Source organism: Abramis brama (genome assembly GCF_963993115.1).
Source record: "Abramis brama genome assembly, chromosome: 1".
In the NCBI taxonomy this organism is placed as follows: domain Eukaryota; kingdom Metazoa; phylum Chordata; class Actinopteri; order Cypriniformes; family Leuciscidae; genus Abramis; species Abramis brama.
Window position 1 is genome coordinate 71,318,064 of NC_139963.1, and position 20,463 is coordinate 71,338,526.

At 41.2% G+C, this 20,463-nt stretch overlaps 1 protein-coding gene across 2 annotated transcripts in view; it reads right to left on the reverse strand.

Moving 5' to 3' along the window:
• Positions 1-20,463, reverse strand: part of LOC311094412 (interferon-induced very large GTPase 1-like) — a 46,221-nt gene that overhangs the window by 15,600 nt on the left and 10,158 nt on the right. Inside the window, exon 2 of one of the 2 annotated variants that reach the window (XM_084132372.1) lies at positions 16,055-16,166. In XM_084132372.1, coding sequence (XP_083988498.1) covers positions 16,055-16,159 — 105 coding nt within the window. In that variant the 5' untranslated portion in view covers positions 16,160-16,166. The other variant, XM_084132373.1, reaches the window with a different exon arrangement.

The window sequence follows — 20,463 nt, forward strand, 5'->3', positions numbered from 1 at the left end:
CTGTCGGGAATTGTTTATTTCCACTTTTCTCTTTTGATTATCTTTATAATTATTGATGAGACTTCACTGTTACCATTAATTATTATGGGATATTATTCTGAGATCTCCTTTTACATTTTCTTTACATGCTCATTTAAATTTGATTTAAACGTTTGAATTTTAAATTTAAATTGAGTTGTCTATTCAGCCACTGATATCCACTTGGAGGAAACAGCACCATCGTGTGGCCTTGTGGATACTAAGTCGGCATCACTATTTTCCTCCTTTCACTCTTTTATATCGCCTTTCTCTCCTGATTATTTTTATAAATAGGACTGATACTTTAGTGTATCTGGATTATTATAGGATATCATTCCGATTTTTACATGTCCTTGCATGCTTATTTCAAATTTTAATTTAAACAAATTTTGAATTTTTAATTTGAATTAAGTTTTCGGTTTGCCAGGTTGAGCACAGAGAGGGAGCACGCCCCCTTGTGGTGAAAACCCACTACTGCGGCCTCCCTCTTCTCCTGGGTACCTCCTGTCATTTCATTTTGATTTTTATTTTCAATTTTTGTTTTTATTCTATTATTTTATTTCTACTTTTTTTTCTATCTCTCTTTTGGGTTAGGTTATTTCGATAATTACCATCATTATCATAATTTCCTTTTCATTTTATTATTATTTAGTAAACCCTTTGACTCTGATTGCTACACAAATAATTAATCCATTTGGTTTAAACAAACTAGCCTTAATTCACTTTAAGTTTCACTTGTTTATCCTTTGTGTATTTATAGGTGGCATTCACTAGAGCACTGTGGTGAGTTGCAGTCATCTTGGGTTGGTTTCCGCGAGCGAGGTCATTTGTCCGACGCTACCTGGCACTGGCCGTGTGTCTCGGACTCTTCCGAATCTCGTACCTCCGGTTGTGGCACGCCACCCCGACATCAGCAATTTGGCCCGCCAAAAGGTTAAGTCAACGTCAGCGACACACAAGGCAATTTTGAGACAATCACTCGAACTGGGGTCTGCTGAAAGGACCACTCCGAAAGGAGAGTTCCGAGGAAAACTCAATCTTTCCGTGCCGTCTGATGATTGACACCTTGGCGCTGCCACTTTGTGTTTAAAGTCGCAAGTGGTTTGAGTGGGCACACCGTGGTACCGAGAGACGAGGTTGCCCGAGAGCACTGCGGTCAAGTGTTGGAGAACCGTCGGAGAGGTTGACCGAGCCACTGGTTTCCACCTGAGTGGCCTCAATTCACCGCAGGTAAACTAAATTTAGTAAAACCCAGTCCACTTACTATAAGCCACAGAACACTAGATATCTCCCGGATATTTTAAGTGTTTGGCCCATCTCTTCTCTAAGCCACACCATCTTCCTAGGTTTTCTACCCCGATAGCCCCACTCACCTGTTGGCCCTATCTTAAACCCTAGCAGCAGGCTTAGGCCTCCTTATTCTCCCTAACACATACCGTGTTACTATTGTTTTATCTCATTTCAAGTGTTTTGTTTCACTTTGATCTTTTCTATCCTTTGTTCTGTTGTGATTTGGTTCTTTCATTTCACCTAGAGACAAGTAACCTATGAGAGCCACCAAGGAAGCTAAATAATAGGGCGACAAACCAAGCAGCCGGTGTCATCATGTGACCCGCGAGGCTACTGCCTGTCAAATCTCTAGTTCGGGTCCTTAGACCCAAGTCAATTGGCTCCGCTAACTGTCTAACTGTGCATCAGTTAGCCCAAAATTCTCATAAACGGCATAGCCCGTATGAGTATAGCTCATTAACCTTAGAACGAACTTGCATTGGTCTCTTTGTGTGTGTGCTGTGCTTCTCTCGCCTACAGTGAAGCCAATATGTCCCGTGCATCCAGTCCCGCGGTCCGTCGGGAGCACTTAGCCAAGGACGCCAGTGACCTGCAGCATCTGAGCCAAACGCAACTGGACACCGAGCTAGATGAACTGATAACACACGATCCTACCCAAAGCTACAACTACAAAGACGGGGCCAGGATCGTCAGCAGCGTCGCCCACAACGTTGTCGTCCAGGCGAGGCACAGCGAACGGAGCAACATCGACCTGGAGCAGCAAGCCGCAACGCTACAGCTTCAAGTGGAGGAGGCCCGGAAGGACCAGGCCCGAACCCAAAGTCGCCTTGATCAGCTCCTCCTCGAAACCCAGTACCAGCGCGAGAAAGAGGACGCCACAGATCCAGAGCTACAGAAAGAAGTAGAAAGACTTCGAAATGCCCTGCAAGATCTGCGCCTCGACACAGACCAAAGAGAACAGTTGGAGAGAGAAACCAGAAAAGAACTCAACGAAAAACTCCAACAAAGTGACGCTCTCCTAGAGAGAGCAAAGACTGAACTAAAAGAAACAGACGCAAAAGCCAGGGCCTGCGAAAAACACTTGCAAGTGGCCCGAGCTAAAATCGGCGAGCTTACTCTGCAGAGAGACGAGCTCCAAGATGAACTTGACACTGTTCATGCAGAACTGAGACAATCTTACAGACTGCAGAGTGGCTGGAACGGAGAAACACACATCACAGAGTTTCTCCCGGCCAGCCACCCCAACCCTTTCAGCCAAGAACCCAAAACTGAAAAGGGAGATGTAAGCCCATGGCTCAAGACATCACCAGCCAGCTTTCAAGAACACCTGTCAGCAGCAAAAGGGGGAGGACCCCTTCAGACAACCCATGCCACTAACCACGGCACGACCCCCCGAGAACTTGACAAGCTAGCTCGAAACATTCCTATGTTCGATCCAGATTCTGCAGAAGGTTGTGACATTCATGCTTATTTAAAAGACATTGACTTTCACTTGCAAACTGTCGCCAACGTGACAGCTTGGGACAATTTGTTGATGTTCGTAGCTTCCTAGACCGTCAAACTGAGGCTGTCAAAACGGACTTCCAACAATTACGGCAAGCTTTGATCCGTGAATTCTCTGATCCAGACTCCGATCAAGGTTTCATCGTTGCTGTAGACCTCAAGCAAGGTCGGCGTGAACACCCCCAGATCTACTACAACCGACTCCGACAAGCCTTCTTCGGAGCACGGAATGAGCCCGGGATGGAACAGGATGTTACCTTTAAAACTCTTTTCCTGCGGAATCTCCATCCAACCTTATCCCATCATATTGGGGTTTTGGCCGATGCACGGACCATGTCTACCCAACAGCTGCGTGACTTAGCCCATAAAGCTTACACCAAGCAAAATACTATTTCTGAAAAGACTGTGAAAAACCCCACAATCTATTCTGTCTCTGAGCACTGTTCAGAACTGACTTTAGAGGGTGCCCCACAACACCACAGTCACAGACATTTTTACAGAGAGTCACGACCGTTCCAAACCAGCAGAGGGCAACACAATCGCGGTGGTGCTCGTCCAAAGCACCAGAGCGAGCGCTCTGAAAGATTCTGGGAAGCCGGCCGGCGACCCAAGAAGAACCGATCTCCACCGTCCAGGACAACAAGCCCCGACAGAGAGTGGAACCACTCTCGACACGACACTGGTAAGCTCAAGCCTGAGCTCACATCAGATAACCACAGTGCAGCCACGTCTGAGACAGCAGAGATCCTAAGGGTGCTGAAAGAGCTTCTTCACCAGACACGTCGCAAGAAAGACAAGAAGGACGAGCCAGACATCTTATGCCTAAGCATAAGAACTGAAACCAAACCGTCTGACCGCCATCTGACTGAGCCAAGCACCTCGAACACTGCTCATCATCCACAGACCACAGAGCTAACTGTCACATCACAAGGTGACAGCATCACCAAAGCTCCACAACTGACAGCTGCACACCCTGAACGAGACGGCACACTTCCTCACACCAGGTACCAAAATACAAAGGTACCAGGAAACGCTGTTCTGTCTAACTGCCTCCACAGCAAACTACACGAGACCGGTCCTAACCACCCAACGACCGTTACACCTGTCCCGATGCCAATGTTTTTGGGCAACATGATCAAAAAGGGGGTGGCCCAAAAACTCTACCTGAACATCACGTTGGAAAAGGAAGTGAGCATGGAAGCCCTGATCGACACAGGATCCGACATTACGATAATTTCAGTCCAACTGTTCCAAAGACTCCAATATGAAGCTAAGAGACAAGATCAAACTCTTACACCTCAAACTTGTAAACTGAACGTACAGTCATACAGTCAACATGACATCCGGCTCGAACAGGTAGCTCACATTCACCTGACAATTGGTCCTCTGAGTCTACTCCATCCAGTGTTCATCTCAAAAATGGACACTTTTCCGTTCCTCATCGGCAGAGACCTTCTAGATCGTTTTGAACCGTTACTGGACTTGAAACAGCTCAAAGTCTGGGCTCAAGTACGAGAACTTTGCCCCCTCCAGTCACAGCCAGACGGTCAGGTCACAAAGGTCACAGAGTTCATGGGAACTCCCACAGCCAGCCAGGAAGACACAGACTCAGCACCAACTGAAGGTTCGAATCCGCTACCATGCACCTTACAGCCCACCAAAGACTTTGACACTTGCTGCCTCAATGTCATGACTGACCTGCAGCGACATGACCTCATTCAAGCCATTGCCAAGCCTGGCGCACTAAACAACAAGCTGTGGTCACTTTCAACCCACCCACCCACCCTAAAGAAAGTGAAGATTAAACACAGCATAAGAACTTTACAAGCTCAACTGCCTACCTCAGAGCCGCTTACGCTGGCTCCGCTGTTTGCAAAGACAACCATAACGGACATGCGGGCTTCTGACATCCACATAAAGACTTTAAATACCCACCTCTCAAAACCCTCCAACCACCCTTGCATGCCATCTGACCTCACTGACAACCAGTGCCTCAGACCACTGCATGACACCACGCACATGCTGCGTGAAAACAACATTCTGAGTTGTGCACCGATTGACATCACAATGCCAAGGCTTGTAATGCCACGGCGCACAAAGGGGGATAAACTGCTAATGTTCGTCTATAACGCATCATGTGCTACACACCGCAGCACCAGAGACACTGACGAGACACTGAAGCAAGCGACAAGCCGGCAGCAAGATGTGGCAAAACATGGGCCAAGGCAAACTAAACCCAGTCGACGCCCACGAAGTAAAAAGACTGCCCTGTCCAACCAAAGACAACCCTCGCTGGTTTCTTCCTCCCCTTTCTCTCTCTCTCTCCCTGTTGTCTATACCAGGTTGCTGCTGTGGTTCGCCATGCTGTACTGTCAGCCAACCAGAGGACAGCTGCTGCCACAGAGAGAACAACTGAGACTCCAGATCACTGACGGTAGGACCTACCCCCAGCAAATGCATGGTCGACTCATCCAGCCTTGCCCGGTCTACAGAGCACACTACCCCAGCTCCGTAGCCCAATACATCTGGACAAGTGCCCGACGGACAGAGGACCCCCTCTCTCATGCCGAGGCCAAGGTCGAACACATGCTCAACCAACTGGAGAAAGTGACTGTCGCACAATCGGGACTCCTAAGCACCAACCACCACTCCAGACGGCTCCTGGGAGTGTTGCTCCGAGTCGTAGCTGCCGCCAGAACTCTGTTTAACATTGGTATGTCCAGTGTAAATGCAGCGAACCAGACCGCAAACTCCATGAAGCTGCTGTTTACTGTCTACTGACTCAGCTGGTTACAGCGCTAACGACAGACATGCTGTGGGAGGTTAACTCTTCCAGTAACAGCCTAGCCACAGGCGTAATCCTACCGCACCTGATACCCTCAAGCCTCGTGCTCACTGTGCGGGCTTCCGCCGTCAACATGCCAGCTGACCTTCTACAAAAACACCTGGCCTACTCTCTGGGTAGCGCCATGCCACTCTACGTCTATCCCGAGCAGAGAGAAGTGGGTTTTCTCCCAAATCTGCCTATCATCGAGTCAAGCCAAGTCTACAGACTTACAGACATTGTCGAAGTCAGGTTTTGGGAACGCGACACCCACATCAAGGTACGCCCTCCAGACGTGGGGGCCTACCACGACAGCAATACACAACGGTACTCGGGTTCAAACCCGCACATGTGTACTTTGACTAAAGACATTCATCATCTCTGCCCTGCCGACGCTAAGCCTCGTACACAAGTCACCGAGACGCAAGCAGAGATTGCAGGTGACAGAGGGCTCGTCAACACTTCCGTGCGCACAGCCACTCTCACTCACGACCAGCATGACATAACCAGCCGTGTCAACATGCTTAACCAGAATACAGGACTTCAAGTACCGAAAAGTGTCACCCTACACCTTGATGACCTAGCATTGTACATTTTTCTGAGCAAAGAATACCAGACAGCACTGAAACTACCATCCTCCAAGAACTTCAACTTCACCTTGAATCCAGGACTGAAACTCTGGATTGAGAAAAGGGGGTCCCAACTCACTGACCCTGCTCCTGTCAACACAGCCCTCCGAGCACCGGCTCGACGGCCCGTTCGGAACACTTCATCTGCGGTCCGAGGCTGGAATGCTGCCGACATTGAGCTGTGCGTCTCTGCAGGTAATCAGCCACACCCTAACACTAGGTTGGCCTCCATCCTGTACAGAAGACTCAGCGAGATGCGATACAGCCAAGCTCATGAAAGCTGTGTCCGAAGGTCTCAGATGGAATCCCCGGAAAGGGGGTGTCAAGTCAGAGACCACGCCAAACCTCATCGAGCTGAAGCCTCAGCTCCAAGAACCACCTGCCTTCCCCCATCATGATCCACCTGCAATCCTACCATCATGATTCACCTGCCATCAGCCCATCGTGATGATTGTCGTCCGATGAAGTCCACACAGGGACTTCATCCGACGAAAAGGGGGAGATGTAACGACACTGACCGTCTGTCCGGTCAGATGTTCTGAAGTAGCGAATCATGATTGTTCTTCTCATGCTGACTAAATATGAACACTACATGTTCATATTCAGAAAGCTCTAATTGACTAGCTTTCTGACACAAGTCTCTACAAGCAGGCCCTGGTTAATGTTTTACCCGACCTAATGAAATCAACGAACAGGCCCCTGTTTGTTTCTCATACTATCACGTGCTGCGACCACAATTCCCTTACTGTGTCTAACGTTTGTTCTTTGTGTACTGAAGGAAAATTGCAAGACTTACCCCATTCAGTTGTTTTGGGACAACTAGGACTATCTTGCTTCTCTCAGCAAGATTATATGACGCCTCAGGCTGTCAAGTTAGTCTGCCCACAGAACTACCTTTGTTTTTGCCGAGTAACACATTCTCAAATAGCCCCCAACCCCTCACGTGGTATGCACCACGAGATGCAACAGATGCCGACCTCACAGATATACACACACACATTGACATATATGGACTTCCACTAGTAAAATTTCATTTTACTAACTATTAAAAATGTACAAAGAGTGTTCCAGGTGATTTGCATGTTCACCAGTGTGATATTAGAATAGTTGTGTTTTTGAATTACAGTAATGTAATCTTTAAGTGCCTTTGTTCAACAAAAGAATGTATCTCTATGTTGCTATCTTTGTCAATATTCGTCCTTAGTATTGTTTTGATCTCCTCTGCATGACGAAGAAGATTTTTGATAAGAGACTGTGATAAACGTTATGGTTCCATGCGTTTTTAATTCCCTGAGCATAATATCATACTTTGCCCCCTCGTGATTCCACACGAGGGTCGGGCTACATTAACACACAAGAAAATCTTCTGCTCGGAATGCTCTAAGAGGATTCGTCGACCACGAAAAAGGGGACGGTACACGGGACACTGATAAAAGCCTAAACCTTCAGTTTCCTCTCTCTCTTCTCCCTCCTCAAAAACTTTGGAAACCCAAGTCCGGACCGGCTTCGGCCTGCTTCTCTTTTCTTCTCTTTTATTTCTTTTTATGTTTTTCTATAGTCTAGTTTCGCTTTCCTATTCGCCTCTGTTCATTCACGAGCTGAATGAACTTAGCCTGAATCATTCCCGGCAACTTCACCTCAAAGAAAGAGACTCTTTGAACCTCCCGCGCTCGCGCTCGCATGGAAGACACAGCACGCGCACGCCTCCCCTCAGACGACACGCAGGACCCTGTCTTCCTTCCTCATACAAAGAGAACCATATGCAATGCAAGTATCGATTATTGAATTGAACTTTTAATGTAATTTCTTTGTGGTCTCTCGAGGGTTACTGTCTGTGATTTTTGCCATAGCCTACTGCGATCTCTGATCGCAGATTTTTGCTTTCACTTCCGATCTCATCTCCCATCCTTCTCTCTCTCTCTCTCATCCGCTCTCTCATCCTTTTATGTCATTCTATCTTTCTCCAATTCTGATCATTTTATTCTCTCTCTCACTGTTATTCGTTATCTTGTATTGTTTAACTGTATTGTATGTACATAGACATATAATCCGTGTGTATTGTGTAGTTTGATATATTCCTTAGTTCGATGTATTAGTCCAATTATTAAATTCCATATATACTTGATTGATCCTGTCTATAATTCTCACATTACGAGTCCCTGAAATGTTTGATCTAGCTACAGGCTTTACAATTTGATTATGGTTTAGTAACCTAAATTTTATAAGGACAAAAAGAATGGTTTCATGGCCAGAAGCTACTCCTTTTTGAAATTATAAGAAGTGATAACTTTATTGAGAAGGTTGGTAAGTTAATCTTATGGTCATTTGCGGGACAAACAACTGTTCGATAATTACATTAATTTTCCATTAAGGGTTATCTCATAATCGATCTGAAATAGGATCATTGATATATGAATGATGAATTATAATTCGTTGTGATTGATTATTCATATATACAAATCGATCTATTTTCAACTTCGAATAAATTAATGTAACTGCAATATGCAAAATATTAATCATATTCATGATTAATTATTAAAATTCCCTATAGATCATTTGAGCTAAATGTTAAATGTACAACTAATGCCAGTGCGGTTACACCTGACTATATGTCCATCTTGATCTATTTTTCACAATTGAAATAACATTGTTTCAGGCTGCAAACCTGATGAAACATGTAGCAACACTGACTTGGCATCCGGCCAGATGTTCTGAATTAGCGAATCCTGATTGTTTCTCTCATGCTAAAACACATATGAGCATATACATGTTCGTATTCAGAAATCTTTGAATAATGTGGCTTGGTAGCATGTCTCCAAGTTTGCAAGCAGACCGCTGGTTAATGATTACCACGACTTAATGAAATCAACGAACAGGCCCCTGTTGTTTCTCAAACTATCTCGTGCTGCGACAACACTCCTTTTTCTATGTCTAACGTTTGTTCTTTGTGTACTAAAGGCAAATTAAAAGACTGGCTCCTTTCAGTTCTCCAGAACTATCTGCTTCCCTCAGCATCAATTCTACGACGCCTCAGGCTGTAAGTGACTTTGCCACAGAACTACCGTTGTCTTTGCTGAGTGCCATTCTCAAATAACCCCCAACCCCTCACGTGGTATGCGCACCACGAGATGCAACCGATGCCGACCTCACAGATACACACAGACACGCACATTGCCATATATGGACTTCCACTAGTAAAATTTCATTTTACCAACTATTACAACTGTATAAAGAGTGTTCCGGGTGATTTGCATGTTCACCAGTGTGATATTAGAATAGTTGTGTTTTTGGATTACAGTAAGGTAATCTTAAAGTGCCTTTGTTCAACAAAAGAATGTATCTCTATGTTGCTATCTTTGTCAATATTCGTCCTTAGTATTGTTTTAATCCCCTTTGCACGACGAAGGAGATTTTTGATAAGAGACTGTGATAAACGTTATGGTTCCATGCGTTTTAATTCCCCGAGCATAATATCATATATTGCCCCCTCGTGATTCCACACGAGGGTCGGGCTGCATTAACACACAAAGAGAATCTTCCCGCTCGGAATGCTCTAAGATGATTCGTCCTCCACGAAAAAGGGGGCGCGGGACACTGTACACGGGACACTGATAAAAGTCCAAACCTTCAGTCTCCTCGCTCTCTTCTCCCTCCTCCAAAACTTTGGAAACCCAAGTCCGGACCGGCTTCGGCCTGCTTCGCTTCTCTTCTCTTCTCTTTTATTTCTTTGTATGTTTTTCTATAGTCTAGTTTCGTTTTCCTATTCGCCTCTGTTCATTCACGAGCTGAATGAACTTAGCCTGAATCATTCCCGGCAACTTCACCTCAAAGAAAGAGACTCGTTGAACCTCCCGCGCTCGCCCGGAAGACACAGCACGCGCACGCCTCCCCTCAGACGACTCACGCTGCTCTTAAAGACACACGCAGGACCCTGTCTTCCTTCCTCATACAAAGAGAACCATATGCAAGTATCGATTATTGAATTGAACTTTTAATGTGATTTCTTTGTTGTCTCTCAAGGGTTACTGTCTGTGATTTTTACCATAGCCTACTGCGATCTCTGATCGCAGATTTTTGCTTTCACTTCTGATCTCATCTCTCATCCTTCTCTCTCTCTCTCATCCTCTCTCTCATCCTTTTCTGTCATTCTATCTTTCTCTAATTCTGATCCTTTTATTCTCTCTCTCACTGTTATTCGTTATCTTCTATTGTTTAACTGTATTTTATGTACATAGACATATAATCCGTGTGTATTGTGTAGTCTGATGTATTCCTTAGTTCGATGTATTAGTCCAATTATTAAATTCCATATGTCCTTGATTGACTCTGTTTTAATTGCCCATGTTACGAAGTCACTGAAATGTTCGATCTTAGCTATAGGCTTTATCTTGGTACGATTTAAGTAACCTAATTTTACAAACACAGAGAGTTGTTTTTTTAAGGCCTGGAAAAGATACTCTTTCTTGTGTTTGTAAGAAGGATAATTTTCCTTGAGAGTTAAGTTAATCTTACATTTAATGTTTGCTGGACAAACAGATTGTTTGATAGCTAAATTAATTCCATTAAAGTTATCCCATAACTTCGAGCTGAAATAAGACTATTGATGTATTAATGACGAACCATAACCCGTTATGGTAATCATTCATATATCAATCTAGTTCAGCTGCGATAAATTAATGTAACTGTAATATCAAATCAAATCAAATCAAGTATATTTGTATAGCGCTTTTCACAATACAGATTGTATCAAAGCAGCTTCACAGTATTAAAATAAAATAATACAACAAAGTTTGTTTCTAGTGGAATTTATTTATTGATAGAATAAAATTAAATATCCCCAAAATATCCCCAACTGAGCAAGCCAAAGGCAACAGTGGCAAGGAACCGAAAAAACTCCATCAAGTGACCTAATGGTGTCCTAAAACTCCATCAGGTGACCTAATGGAAAAAAAAAAAAAAAAAACCTTGGGAGAACCCAGGCTCAGTCGGGGGCCAGTTCTCCTCTGGCATTTATGAACTAGAGGCCGGATTGTAGTTTGAAACTGTGAGATTAACAATATTATATGAATGCCTGGCTGAAAAGATGCGTCTTTAATCTAGTTTTAAACTGGGAGAGCGAGTCCGAGCAACGAACAGTATCAGGAAGGCTATTCCAGAGTTTTGGAGCCAAATGTGAAAATGCTCTCCCTCCTTTGGTTGATCTGGATATCCTAGGTATGACCAAAAGCCTTGAATTTATTGATCTTAAAGAACGCGATGGATTATAGGGTGATAGAAGATCCGTTAAATAGACTGGAGCTAAGCCGTTTAGGGCTTTATAAGTCAGTAGCAATACCTTATAATTAATACAGAACTTTATAGGTAGCCAATGTAGTGATGATAAAATCGGTGTTATATGATCATATTTTCTTGATCTAGTAAGAACTCTAGCAGCTGCATTTTGGACTAACTGTAGCTTGTTTATTGAGGATGCAGGACAACCGGCTAATAAAGCATTACAGTAATCTAGTCTCGAGGTCATGAATGCATGAACTAACTTTTCTGCATCAGAAACTGATAGCATATTATGTAGCTTAGCAATGTTTCTAAGGTGGAAAAAGGCTGTTTTTGTAACATACAAAATATGATTTTCAAAAGACAGGTTACAATCGAGTATAACACCCAGGTCTTTTACTGTAGAGGATAAAGTAACAGGACATCCTACGATGTCAAAGTTGTATTGTGAGAGGTTCTGTGGGCGTTTTTTTGAACCGATAAGTATTACCTCTGTCTTGTCTGGATTTAATAAAAGAAAATTACGCGTCATCCAATCTTTTATATCTTTAACACACTCTGTCAATTTGGATAATTTAGCGTTTTCATCCGGCCGTGATGAAATATATATTTGAGTGTCATCAGCATAACAATGGAAACTAATTCCATGTTTCCTTATAATATTTCCAAGTGGCATCATATATATTGAGAATAACAGAGGGCCCAACACAGATCCCTGCGGCACTCCATAGTTTACTGGAGTTATGATCGATTTTTCTCCATTTAAATAGACAAAATGGTAGCGGTCAGATAAGTATGATCTAAACCAGCTTAATGCTTGTCCTTGAACACCAGTATAATTTTGTAGTCGATCTAAGAGTATTGTGTGATCTATAGTATCGAACGCAGCACTTAGATCAAGTAAAACTAGTATTGAGATACAGCCTTGGTCAGAAGCTAAGAGTAAATCATTTGTGATTTTAACGAGCACAGTTTCAGTGCTATGATGCGGTCTGAATCCTGACTGAAACTTTTCATAGATATCATTTTCTTGCAAGAAAGAGCCCAGTTGAGTGGACACAACTTTTTCTAGTATTTTAGACATAAAAGGTAGATTTGAAATGGGTCTATAATTTGCTAGATTATTATGATCTAATTGTGGTTTCTTAATGAGAGGTTTTATAACTGCCAGTTTAAATGTTCTTGGAACATGACCTAAAGATAAAGATGAGTTAATAATATTGAGGAGAGGCTCTTCCACTACAGGTAACACTTCCTTCAGTAGTTTAGTTGGTATAGGATCTAATAAACATGTTGTTGTTTTAGATGAAGTGATAAGTTTATTTAACTCTTTTTGTTCTATAGTTGTAAAGCACTGTAATTGTTCTTGCAGGGTGATAATTGAGGCTGAATTATAAGGTGCGATTGAGGATTGAACGTTTACAATTGTGGTTCTGATGTTTTCTATTTTCTCAGTGAAGAAGTTCATGAAATCATTACTACTAAACTGTAACGGGATATTTTGTTCGGGTGACGTCTGTTTATTTGTTAGTCTAGCCACGGTGTTAAATAAAAACCTAGGATTGTTTTGGTTGTTTTCTATTAGTTTGCGGAGGTGCTCAGCCCTGGCCGCTTTTAGGGCCTTTTTATAACGTGACATACTGTCTTTCCACGCGATTCTAAAGACCTCTAAATTAGTTTGTTTCCATTTACGCTCTAAATTACGGGTTTCTCTCTTTAGAACATGAGTAGTATTATTGTACCATGGTGCTTTAATTTTCTCTCTGACCTTTTTTAATCTAATGGGTGCAACAACATCCAATGTTCTAGAGAGAATGGTGCTCATAGTGCTAGTTAGTTCTTCTAGTTCATCTGTTTGTTTGGGTTCAGGCAGCAGCTGAGACAGATTAGATAAGCAATTTGAGAAATTATCTATGGTGGATGGAAGGATTGTTCTGCCTGGTCGAAAACGCGGCACAGCATGACATATTACAGCAGTACGTAATATGCAAGTTACCAAGTAATGGTCAGTGACATCATCACTTTGTGGAATGATATCTATATCGGTTGGATCGGTTCCATATGATATAATTAAATCGAGTGTGTGATTAAGACGATGAGTTGGTCCGGTGACGTTTTGCTTGACCCCAAAGGAATTTAATAAATCTATAAACGCAGCCCCTAACGCATCATTTGAATTATCTACGTGTATGTTAAAATCTCCAACAATTAATGCTTTATCTACATTGACCAATAGATCTGAGAGAAAATCTGCAAACTCTTTTAGGAAATCAGCGTAAGGCCCAGGCGGTCTATATACGGTAGCCAAGGCTAGAGATAATATGGATTTTTTTCTAACATCTAAGAGCGTAACATTTAGTACAAGTATTTCAAACGAAATAAACTTATAACCCGTTTTCTGAGTAACATTGAGAATATCTCTATAGACCGCTGCAACACCGCCGCCACGACCAATCAGACGGGGTTCGTGCTTATAGGAGTATCCAGATGGAGTAGACTCATTTAGACCGAAATAATCATTAGGTTTAAGCCAAGTTTCAGTAAGGCAAAGTACATCGAAGCTATTATCTGTGACTATTTCATTTACAATAACTGCCTTAGGTGTGAGTGATCTAATGTTTAGAAGACCTAGCTTTAGAAATTGTTTTTGATTACTAATAGCAACATTTTCTGGTTTAATAACAATTAGATTTTTTCTAGATCCTGCAGTAGATTTATTATTTGATCTCACTAAACGAGGAATAGACACAGTTTCTATGCAATGTTCTACACTATTTATATCAGTTAATTTGGTGCAGCAGAGACTATGATTTGGACTTTTGGTTACTAGTCAAAAGGTATTTAACATTTTGGAGATGTTATCTGACAGAAGATCCGATCCGAATCTGCTTGGGTGTAAGCCATCAGCACGGTAAAGCCTAGGACGCTCCCAAAACAGATTCCAATTATTTACAAAGAGCAGTTTCTGCTCATTGCACCATGATATTAACCATTCATTTAGCGCGAATAATCTACTAAACTTTTCATGACCTAGTCGGTACGTGGGAAGCGGTCCTGACACAATGATCGTTATATCAGGCGATGTGCTGCGTACCGTATCGATCAGATTCCTGAAGTCTTTCTTCAAAACCTCTGTCTGTCGCAGCCTGATGTCGGCCCCTCCCGCGTGCAGGACCACAGTTCCGACGCGCTCGTTCAGAATCTCGGGAACGTGAGCAGCGATTTCAGAAACACGAGCACCAGGAAAGCAGTGACTATGCACCTTACTTTTATTTAACGTAGCGTGTACGTGTCGAACGATGGAATCACCGATGATCACAGCATCGCGTTCTGTTTCGCGAAGAGGGGAGAAGCGGTTTTGTGTGGATATCTCGAAAACCGGGAGGGTTGGAGAGAGTTTTCTTGGTCTAGACCTGACTCGCGTATTCCGCTGCGGAAATATCCAGGCTTCGTGGTGGCATGTTGGAGCCGGCGTAAACGAGACCATAGCTGATCGCGGCCTCGACGCTCGTGACCGATGCTGAGTAACGCAGTTAGTAGACGAGGTAGACGGAGTAACGGAGTAGACGAGGTCGGAGTCAGCGGGTTAGTAACGTTAATCACTGATTTGTGTGCATCGGCGCGTGATGTTTCAAGAGCCAAACGCCGGTCTATCAGCTCGGCTTTTCTCACTAAAAGGTCGTGGATCTGTTTCTCAACAACTTCCAGCTCAGACTGTACCGCGTGTAGCTCAAATGTGTCCTCACCTGCACCAAAAGGTAGACTACTTACATCTGATATATTCGCCATTTTAACAGATGGACAGTAAGTTAAGTTAGCAACGACGCTACCAGTGATGCTATCAATATTAATACTAATTTATGGCTTAAGTCTTGGATAAAATCCGTCTTTTTAGTGGTACGGGTGTGGAGTAGATGCACGATAGGCGAAAAAAATGTTTGTTTATAAATGAGTGCGGAGAAGACGCGTTCAGCCGTGATCCACGGACGTAACCTATAAGAGTATCCAGCGTTGGATCACTAGGCTTGAGACGCGTCTGCTCAACAGTCCGCGTTATAACTATGAGGTGAGGAAAAATAGAAAATGTTCGTTGTAAGTGAGTTTAAAGAGAAATCAAGAATTCTAAATCAATCGATGGAGCTCCAAAGACAACAACGCGTTCAGACGCGACGCATGCGCATTCGAAACAGGAGTTTCGTTATATGTTTTCGTTATATAGTTTTTAATATGCAAAATATTAATCATATTTATGATTAATTATTAAAATTCCCTATAGATCATTTGAGCTAATATTAATATTAATATTAATGTACAACCCATTGTTGCTACAAACATCAGTGTTAAGTTTTAACCTTCAATGTTGCTTCAATGTTAGTCTGCTATCTGGGACACAACAACAACAAAGAAAGAGATGGCTTCTGCATAAGGAAAGCCATTTTTTATAATATGGATACAAGTAATTGTCAATTTATAGCTTTATGAAGGACTTACAGCTTTTTAAAAATTTTCTGCATACCTCTGGATTTGACTTGTGTTGTTTTTTGTTGATGTTGTCTTCACTCTTCTTCTCTTCTGTCTCTTCAGGAGTGTCCATGTTAACATTTAGATTTGAATCTGTCATTATATCACTAGAGAGAAAGGTAAAATTAAACATAAAAAAATGTGCCACACAACATTCTGATAATAGCTTTGCCTTTGACCCATTGTGGTAATTAACACATTAATTTACACTATAAGTTAATGCTATATGGTATTAATGAATTAATACAATAAGACACATTTAATTAATAACAATTCCTATATAACAATCTATTAATCATGAAGAACCTTTATTAGTTTCTATGCAGTAATCATTAATTAATGGTTTAGTTCTTCATGAGTTATACATTAACATATGATTATCTGTGCATTAGTTAAGCATGAATTAATGCATACTAGTGCACCTGTATTGTAAAGTGTACCCCATATCATTTATAATAAGTTATTTTAAAGAAAGGGATCTAAAATTCAGCAACCCGAGCTTTATCATTTGCTCGTCGTCTGTATTATATATGCTAGACATATTATGTCTCCAAACTCTGTCCTGCAGAGTTTAGCTCCAACCCTGATAAACTCTCCTGCCTGTATCTTTCTAGTAATCCTGAATACATTGATTAGCTACTTCAGGTGTGTTTGATGAGGGTGCCAGATAGCAAGCAACCATCGAAACAATGTTAAATCAATGTTAGTCTATCAATGTTAACTGCACACAATCAACATCACTTTTGCACCCACAATTATTGTTGAAAAAATGTTGAAATTTCATCCAAAAATCAATGGTAATCCCAATGAATCAATGTTACAATGTGATGTTGATTTAACACCATGCTTGCACTCTCATAAAATTAAATACTATAACAGCCTGAAATCAACTGGAAATAAAAGAGGACTATAAATCACTCAAGATCTCAGCAGATATTCTCATAGTTATTCTGAGAATTAACAGAGGTTAACAGATGTTCATGATTTCTTGAAAATATGTGGTCATCAGTATGGTGATTAGTGTTTCCTTTAGTTGGACAGTTTGACTCTTGACTTTTTATGTGAGTGTGTGGTCTTTGTAAAAGTGTTTACCAAACCACATAATATGTTGCAAAGAAAGCCCGAAACAAAAAGGATCAGGTGATATAGTATTCAGCATCATAATTCACTAATCTTATCCCTGACCAAAATCGTGACATGCCTCAAATGGTGATTCTTGATGGCTGTGTGTGTGTAAAAAAATCCTACAAAGTACTTAAAAATCAAAAGTGTCGAAAAGACACTTGATCAGGAGTAAAATTTGTGAATATTTCTACTTCTATTTATGCTGAAAAACAAATATCACATGATCAGCTTTGTTTGTGGTTTACTTTTCAACAAATTATGTGTTTTGGAAAACAATGTTACAAAGACCAAAAACTCAAACTGTCAAACTGGCAGCTATCCGTTCATTCAGCGCATCTTCTCCAGAGCGGCTACACAAGCTCTGATGACGACACAGCTGTTCCACAATTGGCCGGATTCACCGCATTACAATGATCAAATGTTTTTATTCCAACACCTTCAGTTTCACTAATGTTCACAAATCTGTTTTTTTTATAATGTGTCGAACACCTAATGTGTTTTTCTTTCCTACAGCAATTCTGCTTGTTAGCAGCAGGTGTTCATCACTAATGCTCAATCACTTAATTAATCACTTAATCATTTTAACTATAACACTGATTCAGAGTTACTTAAACACTCTGTAGAATGGGACTAAATGTGTGTCCCAGCACTCTCAGTGCTTGGTTGTGTGAAGAAGGGCATCTGATGTAAAACTGTGCAGAATCATGTGTGTGTGAAGTGGACCCTGCAAATGAGCGGGAAAGAGAGAGAGAGGGACCAAATGTACTCTGAGCAGAGTTAATTTAACTCTGGGTGTTTTATTTTTTATATTTGTTTATTCAATAGACATATACCTACCGTGACTGAAAAATATAAACCATTGTTTATTTAATTTGTATATTATGTTGTGTATTTTTAATGTGTATCTTTGTTCTTATTTTTAATAACAAAGATAAAATAAGAAAATAAATATTTTTTTATCTTCTCCCACTATGGCCTACATGGTCTGACTTTCTTTTTTCTGTTATAGACTTGTGTAAGGGTGGATCTCCTGCAGGGGTTCAGGCTGCAAGACTGCCGAATGACTAAAGAAACGTTGTCAGCAAGATGATAGAAAACTGTACATTTCTTTTCTATTACCACCCACTGCCACTTATACCAACGACGGAAATAAGCGCCGTTCAATAGCTTAATATGTGGGAGAGCGTTGCTATATAGAGTGACAATATTGTATTGCAATAGCTAGCACTTCAAAGTCAATAAAAAAGAGGAGGTAAAGAGAGAGTGGGAGCCAGAGAATAAGAAGAGAGCCAGAGCATAAAAGAGCAGAGAGCCCCAAGAAAGGGACCCAGAGAGACAAAAAATAAATAAAAAGAAACAGAGCAACAGTTACAATCTTCTTTTATCCTTTCCCTGACCATGTGACTAAAACCCAAATGTGAGACATTCAAACTGACCATTCAAATAATTACAACGTCCCCCATTGTACTAAAGGTGTGACATCGACCCCCAAAGTACACACATCTTGGCCTACAGTGATCACTATCAGCCCCTCTGTGCCTTTAGGAACAGAGATTGCTGTAGAAATTCCAAAATATATTGTTTATATCCTGTGAATTTTGATTAATGTTTCTTGTGGTGTCCAAGATAGCTAGGATGTTTGATTTATCTTTCCTGTGTTGAAGTAGATTTGCTAAATACTTACTGTTTACTTTATTACTGTATTGAAAACCATTATATTTCAGTTGCTGAATTTGAAATTGTGTTGTTTTTTTTCTGTATAATATCGTAAAGTTGTGTTTTAAGTTCCTTTAATTCCTTTTGTTTTGGTTCACTGGGTTGGCGGGATATTTCATTTGTTAATTGTTTGATTTTGAGTTCTGGTGTATTTTCCATTTGTTGATGCTGTTTTTTTCCTATATGAAGAGTATGATATGATTTTTCCTCTAATTACAGCCTTCCAAGTTTCCCACAACAGTGAAGGTGAGGTATCCGGAGTCATTCAGGTTGTAAAGTTAGGGTCTTCTAACAGTGAGGTGTTGAGGCGCCATCTAGTCGAAGTTTTGGCATACGTTTGGGTGTTTATAGACAGAGAGACTGGGGCGTGATCACTGATTACAATTGGATGAATTATGTTATCTGATATCTTAGCAAGTTAGCGAGTTACTGATAATAAATAGGTTGATTCTTGATGAACATTGGTGAACTGTTGAAAAATATGAATATTCCCTTAAGGACGGGTTTCTCATTCTCCAACTGTCGCTAAGGCCATAGTCCCCCATATATTGCTTTATTATGTCAGTTGAGTGCCAGTTTCTTAAGTTGCCAGAGGTGCTTGAACGGTCAATTGTGGGATTTATGACAGTATTGAAGTCTCCTGCTATAATAAGATTGTTTGAATTTGATAGCATAGAGAAGAGTTTGTGGAAAAAAGATGGATCATTGTTTGGGCCATAAATGTTTGCTAATGTAAATGTTGTATGGTTGATGGTTGCATTAATGATGATGAATCTTCCTTCTCGGTCCATAATAGATTAATTTAGTGAAAACTGAATATCTTTATTTATTAAAATTGAAACCCCTCTTTGTTTCCTGTTATAAGTTGAAGTGTATATTTTGTCAAATTGTTTGAATTTAAGATCCTGTGATTCTGTGTCTGAGGTTAATGTATTTCTTGTAAGAAGCAAATATCAGCCTTTAATTTTATTAGATAATTAATAACTTTAAGTCTTTTGGATTGGTTACGGAAACTGCGTATATTCCATGTTATCAAATTAAGTGGTTGCATGTGTGTATGTCAGGTATATCCGAGTTGTGGTCCTAGTACGTGTATGTAAGTTAATAGTCATATAATGTGATAAAGAAAGAGAGGGAGTAAGAAAGAGGAAAAAAGGTGTTTGTATGAGGGGATATGACGTGTATGTTTATGCTCGTCAGTTTTGAGTGTATGTGTCGGGGCGTAGCCAGAATTTTATTTTTGGGGGGGCCCATCTTAAAATGAGGGGGCAACTAATATATATATATATATATATATATATATATAGCCAATATATATATAGCCTATATATATATATATATATATATATATATATATATATAGCCTAGGCTATAGCAGCCTACGACATAGCTCTGCGATTATTATCTTTTACATGAGTCTACGAGGGCGATTATAAAAAGTGTCAATGATGTCAGCTTACTCAGCAAATATATGAAGAGTTTGGTTCCAAAACGCGACAAACGTTATATTTAGTTCCCGCAAAAAATAAAATGCGATATCCGCCGTGTTATTCTGTCATGTTT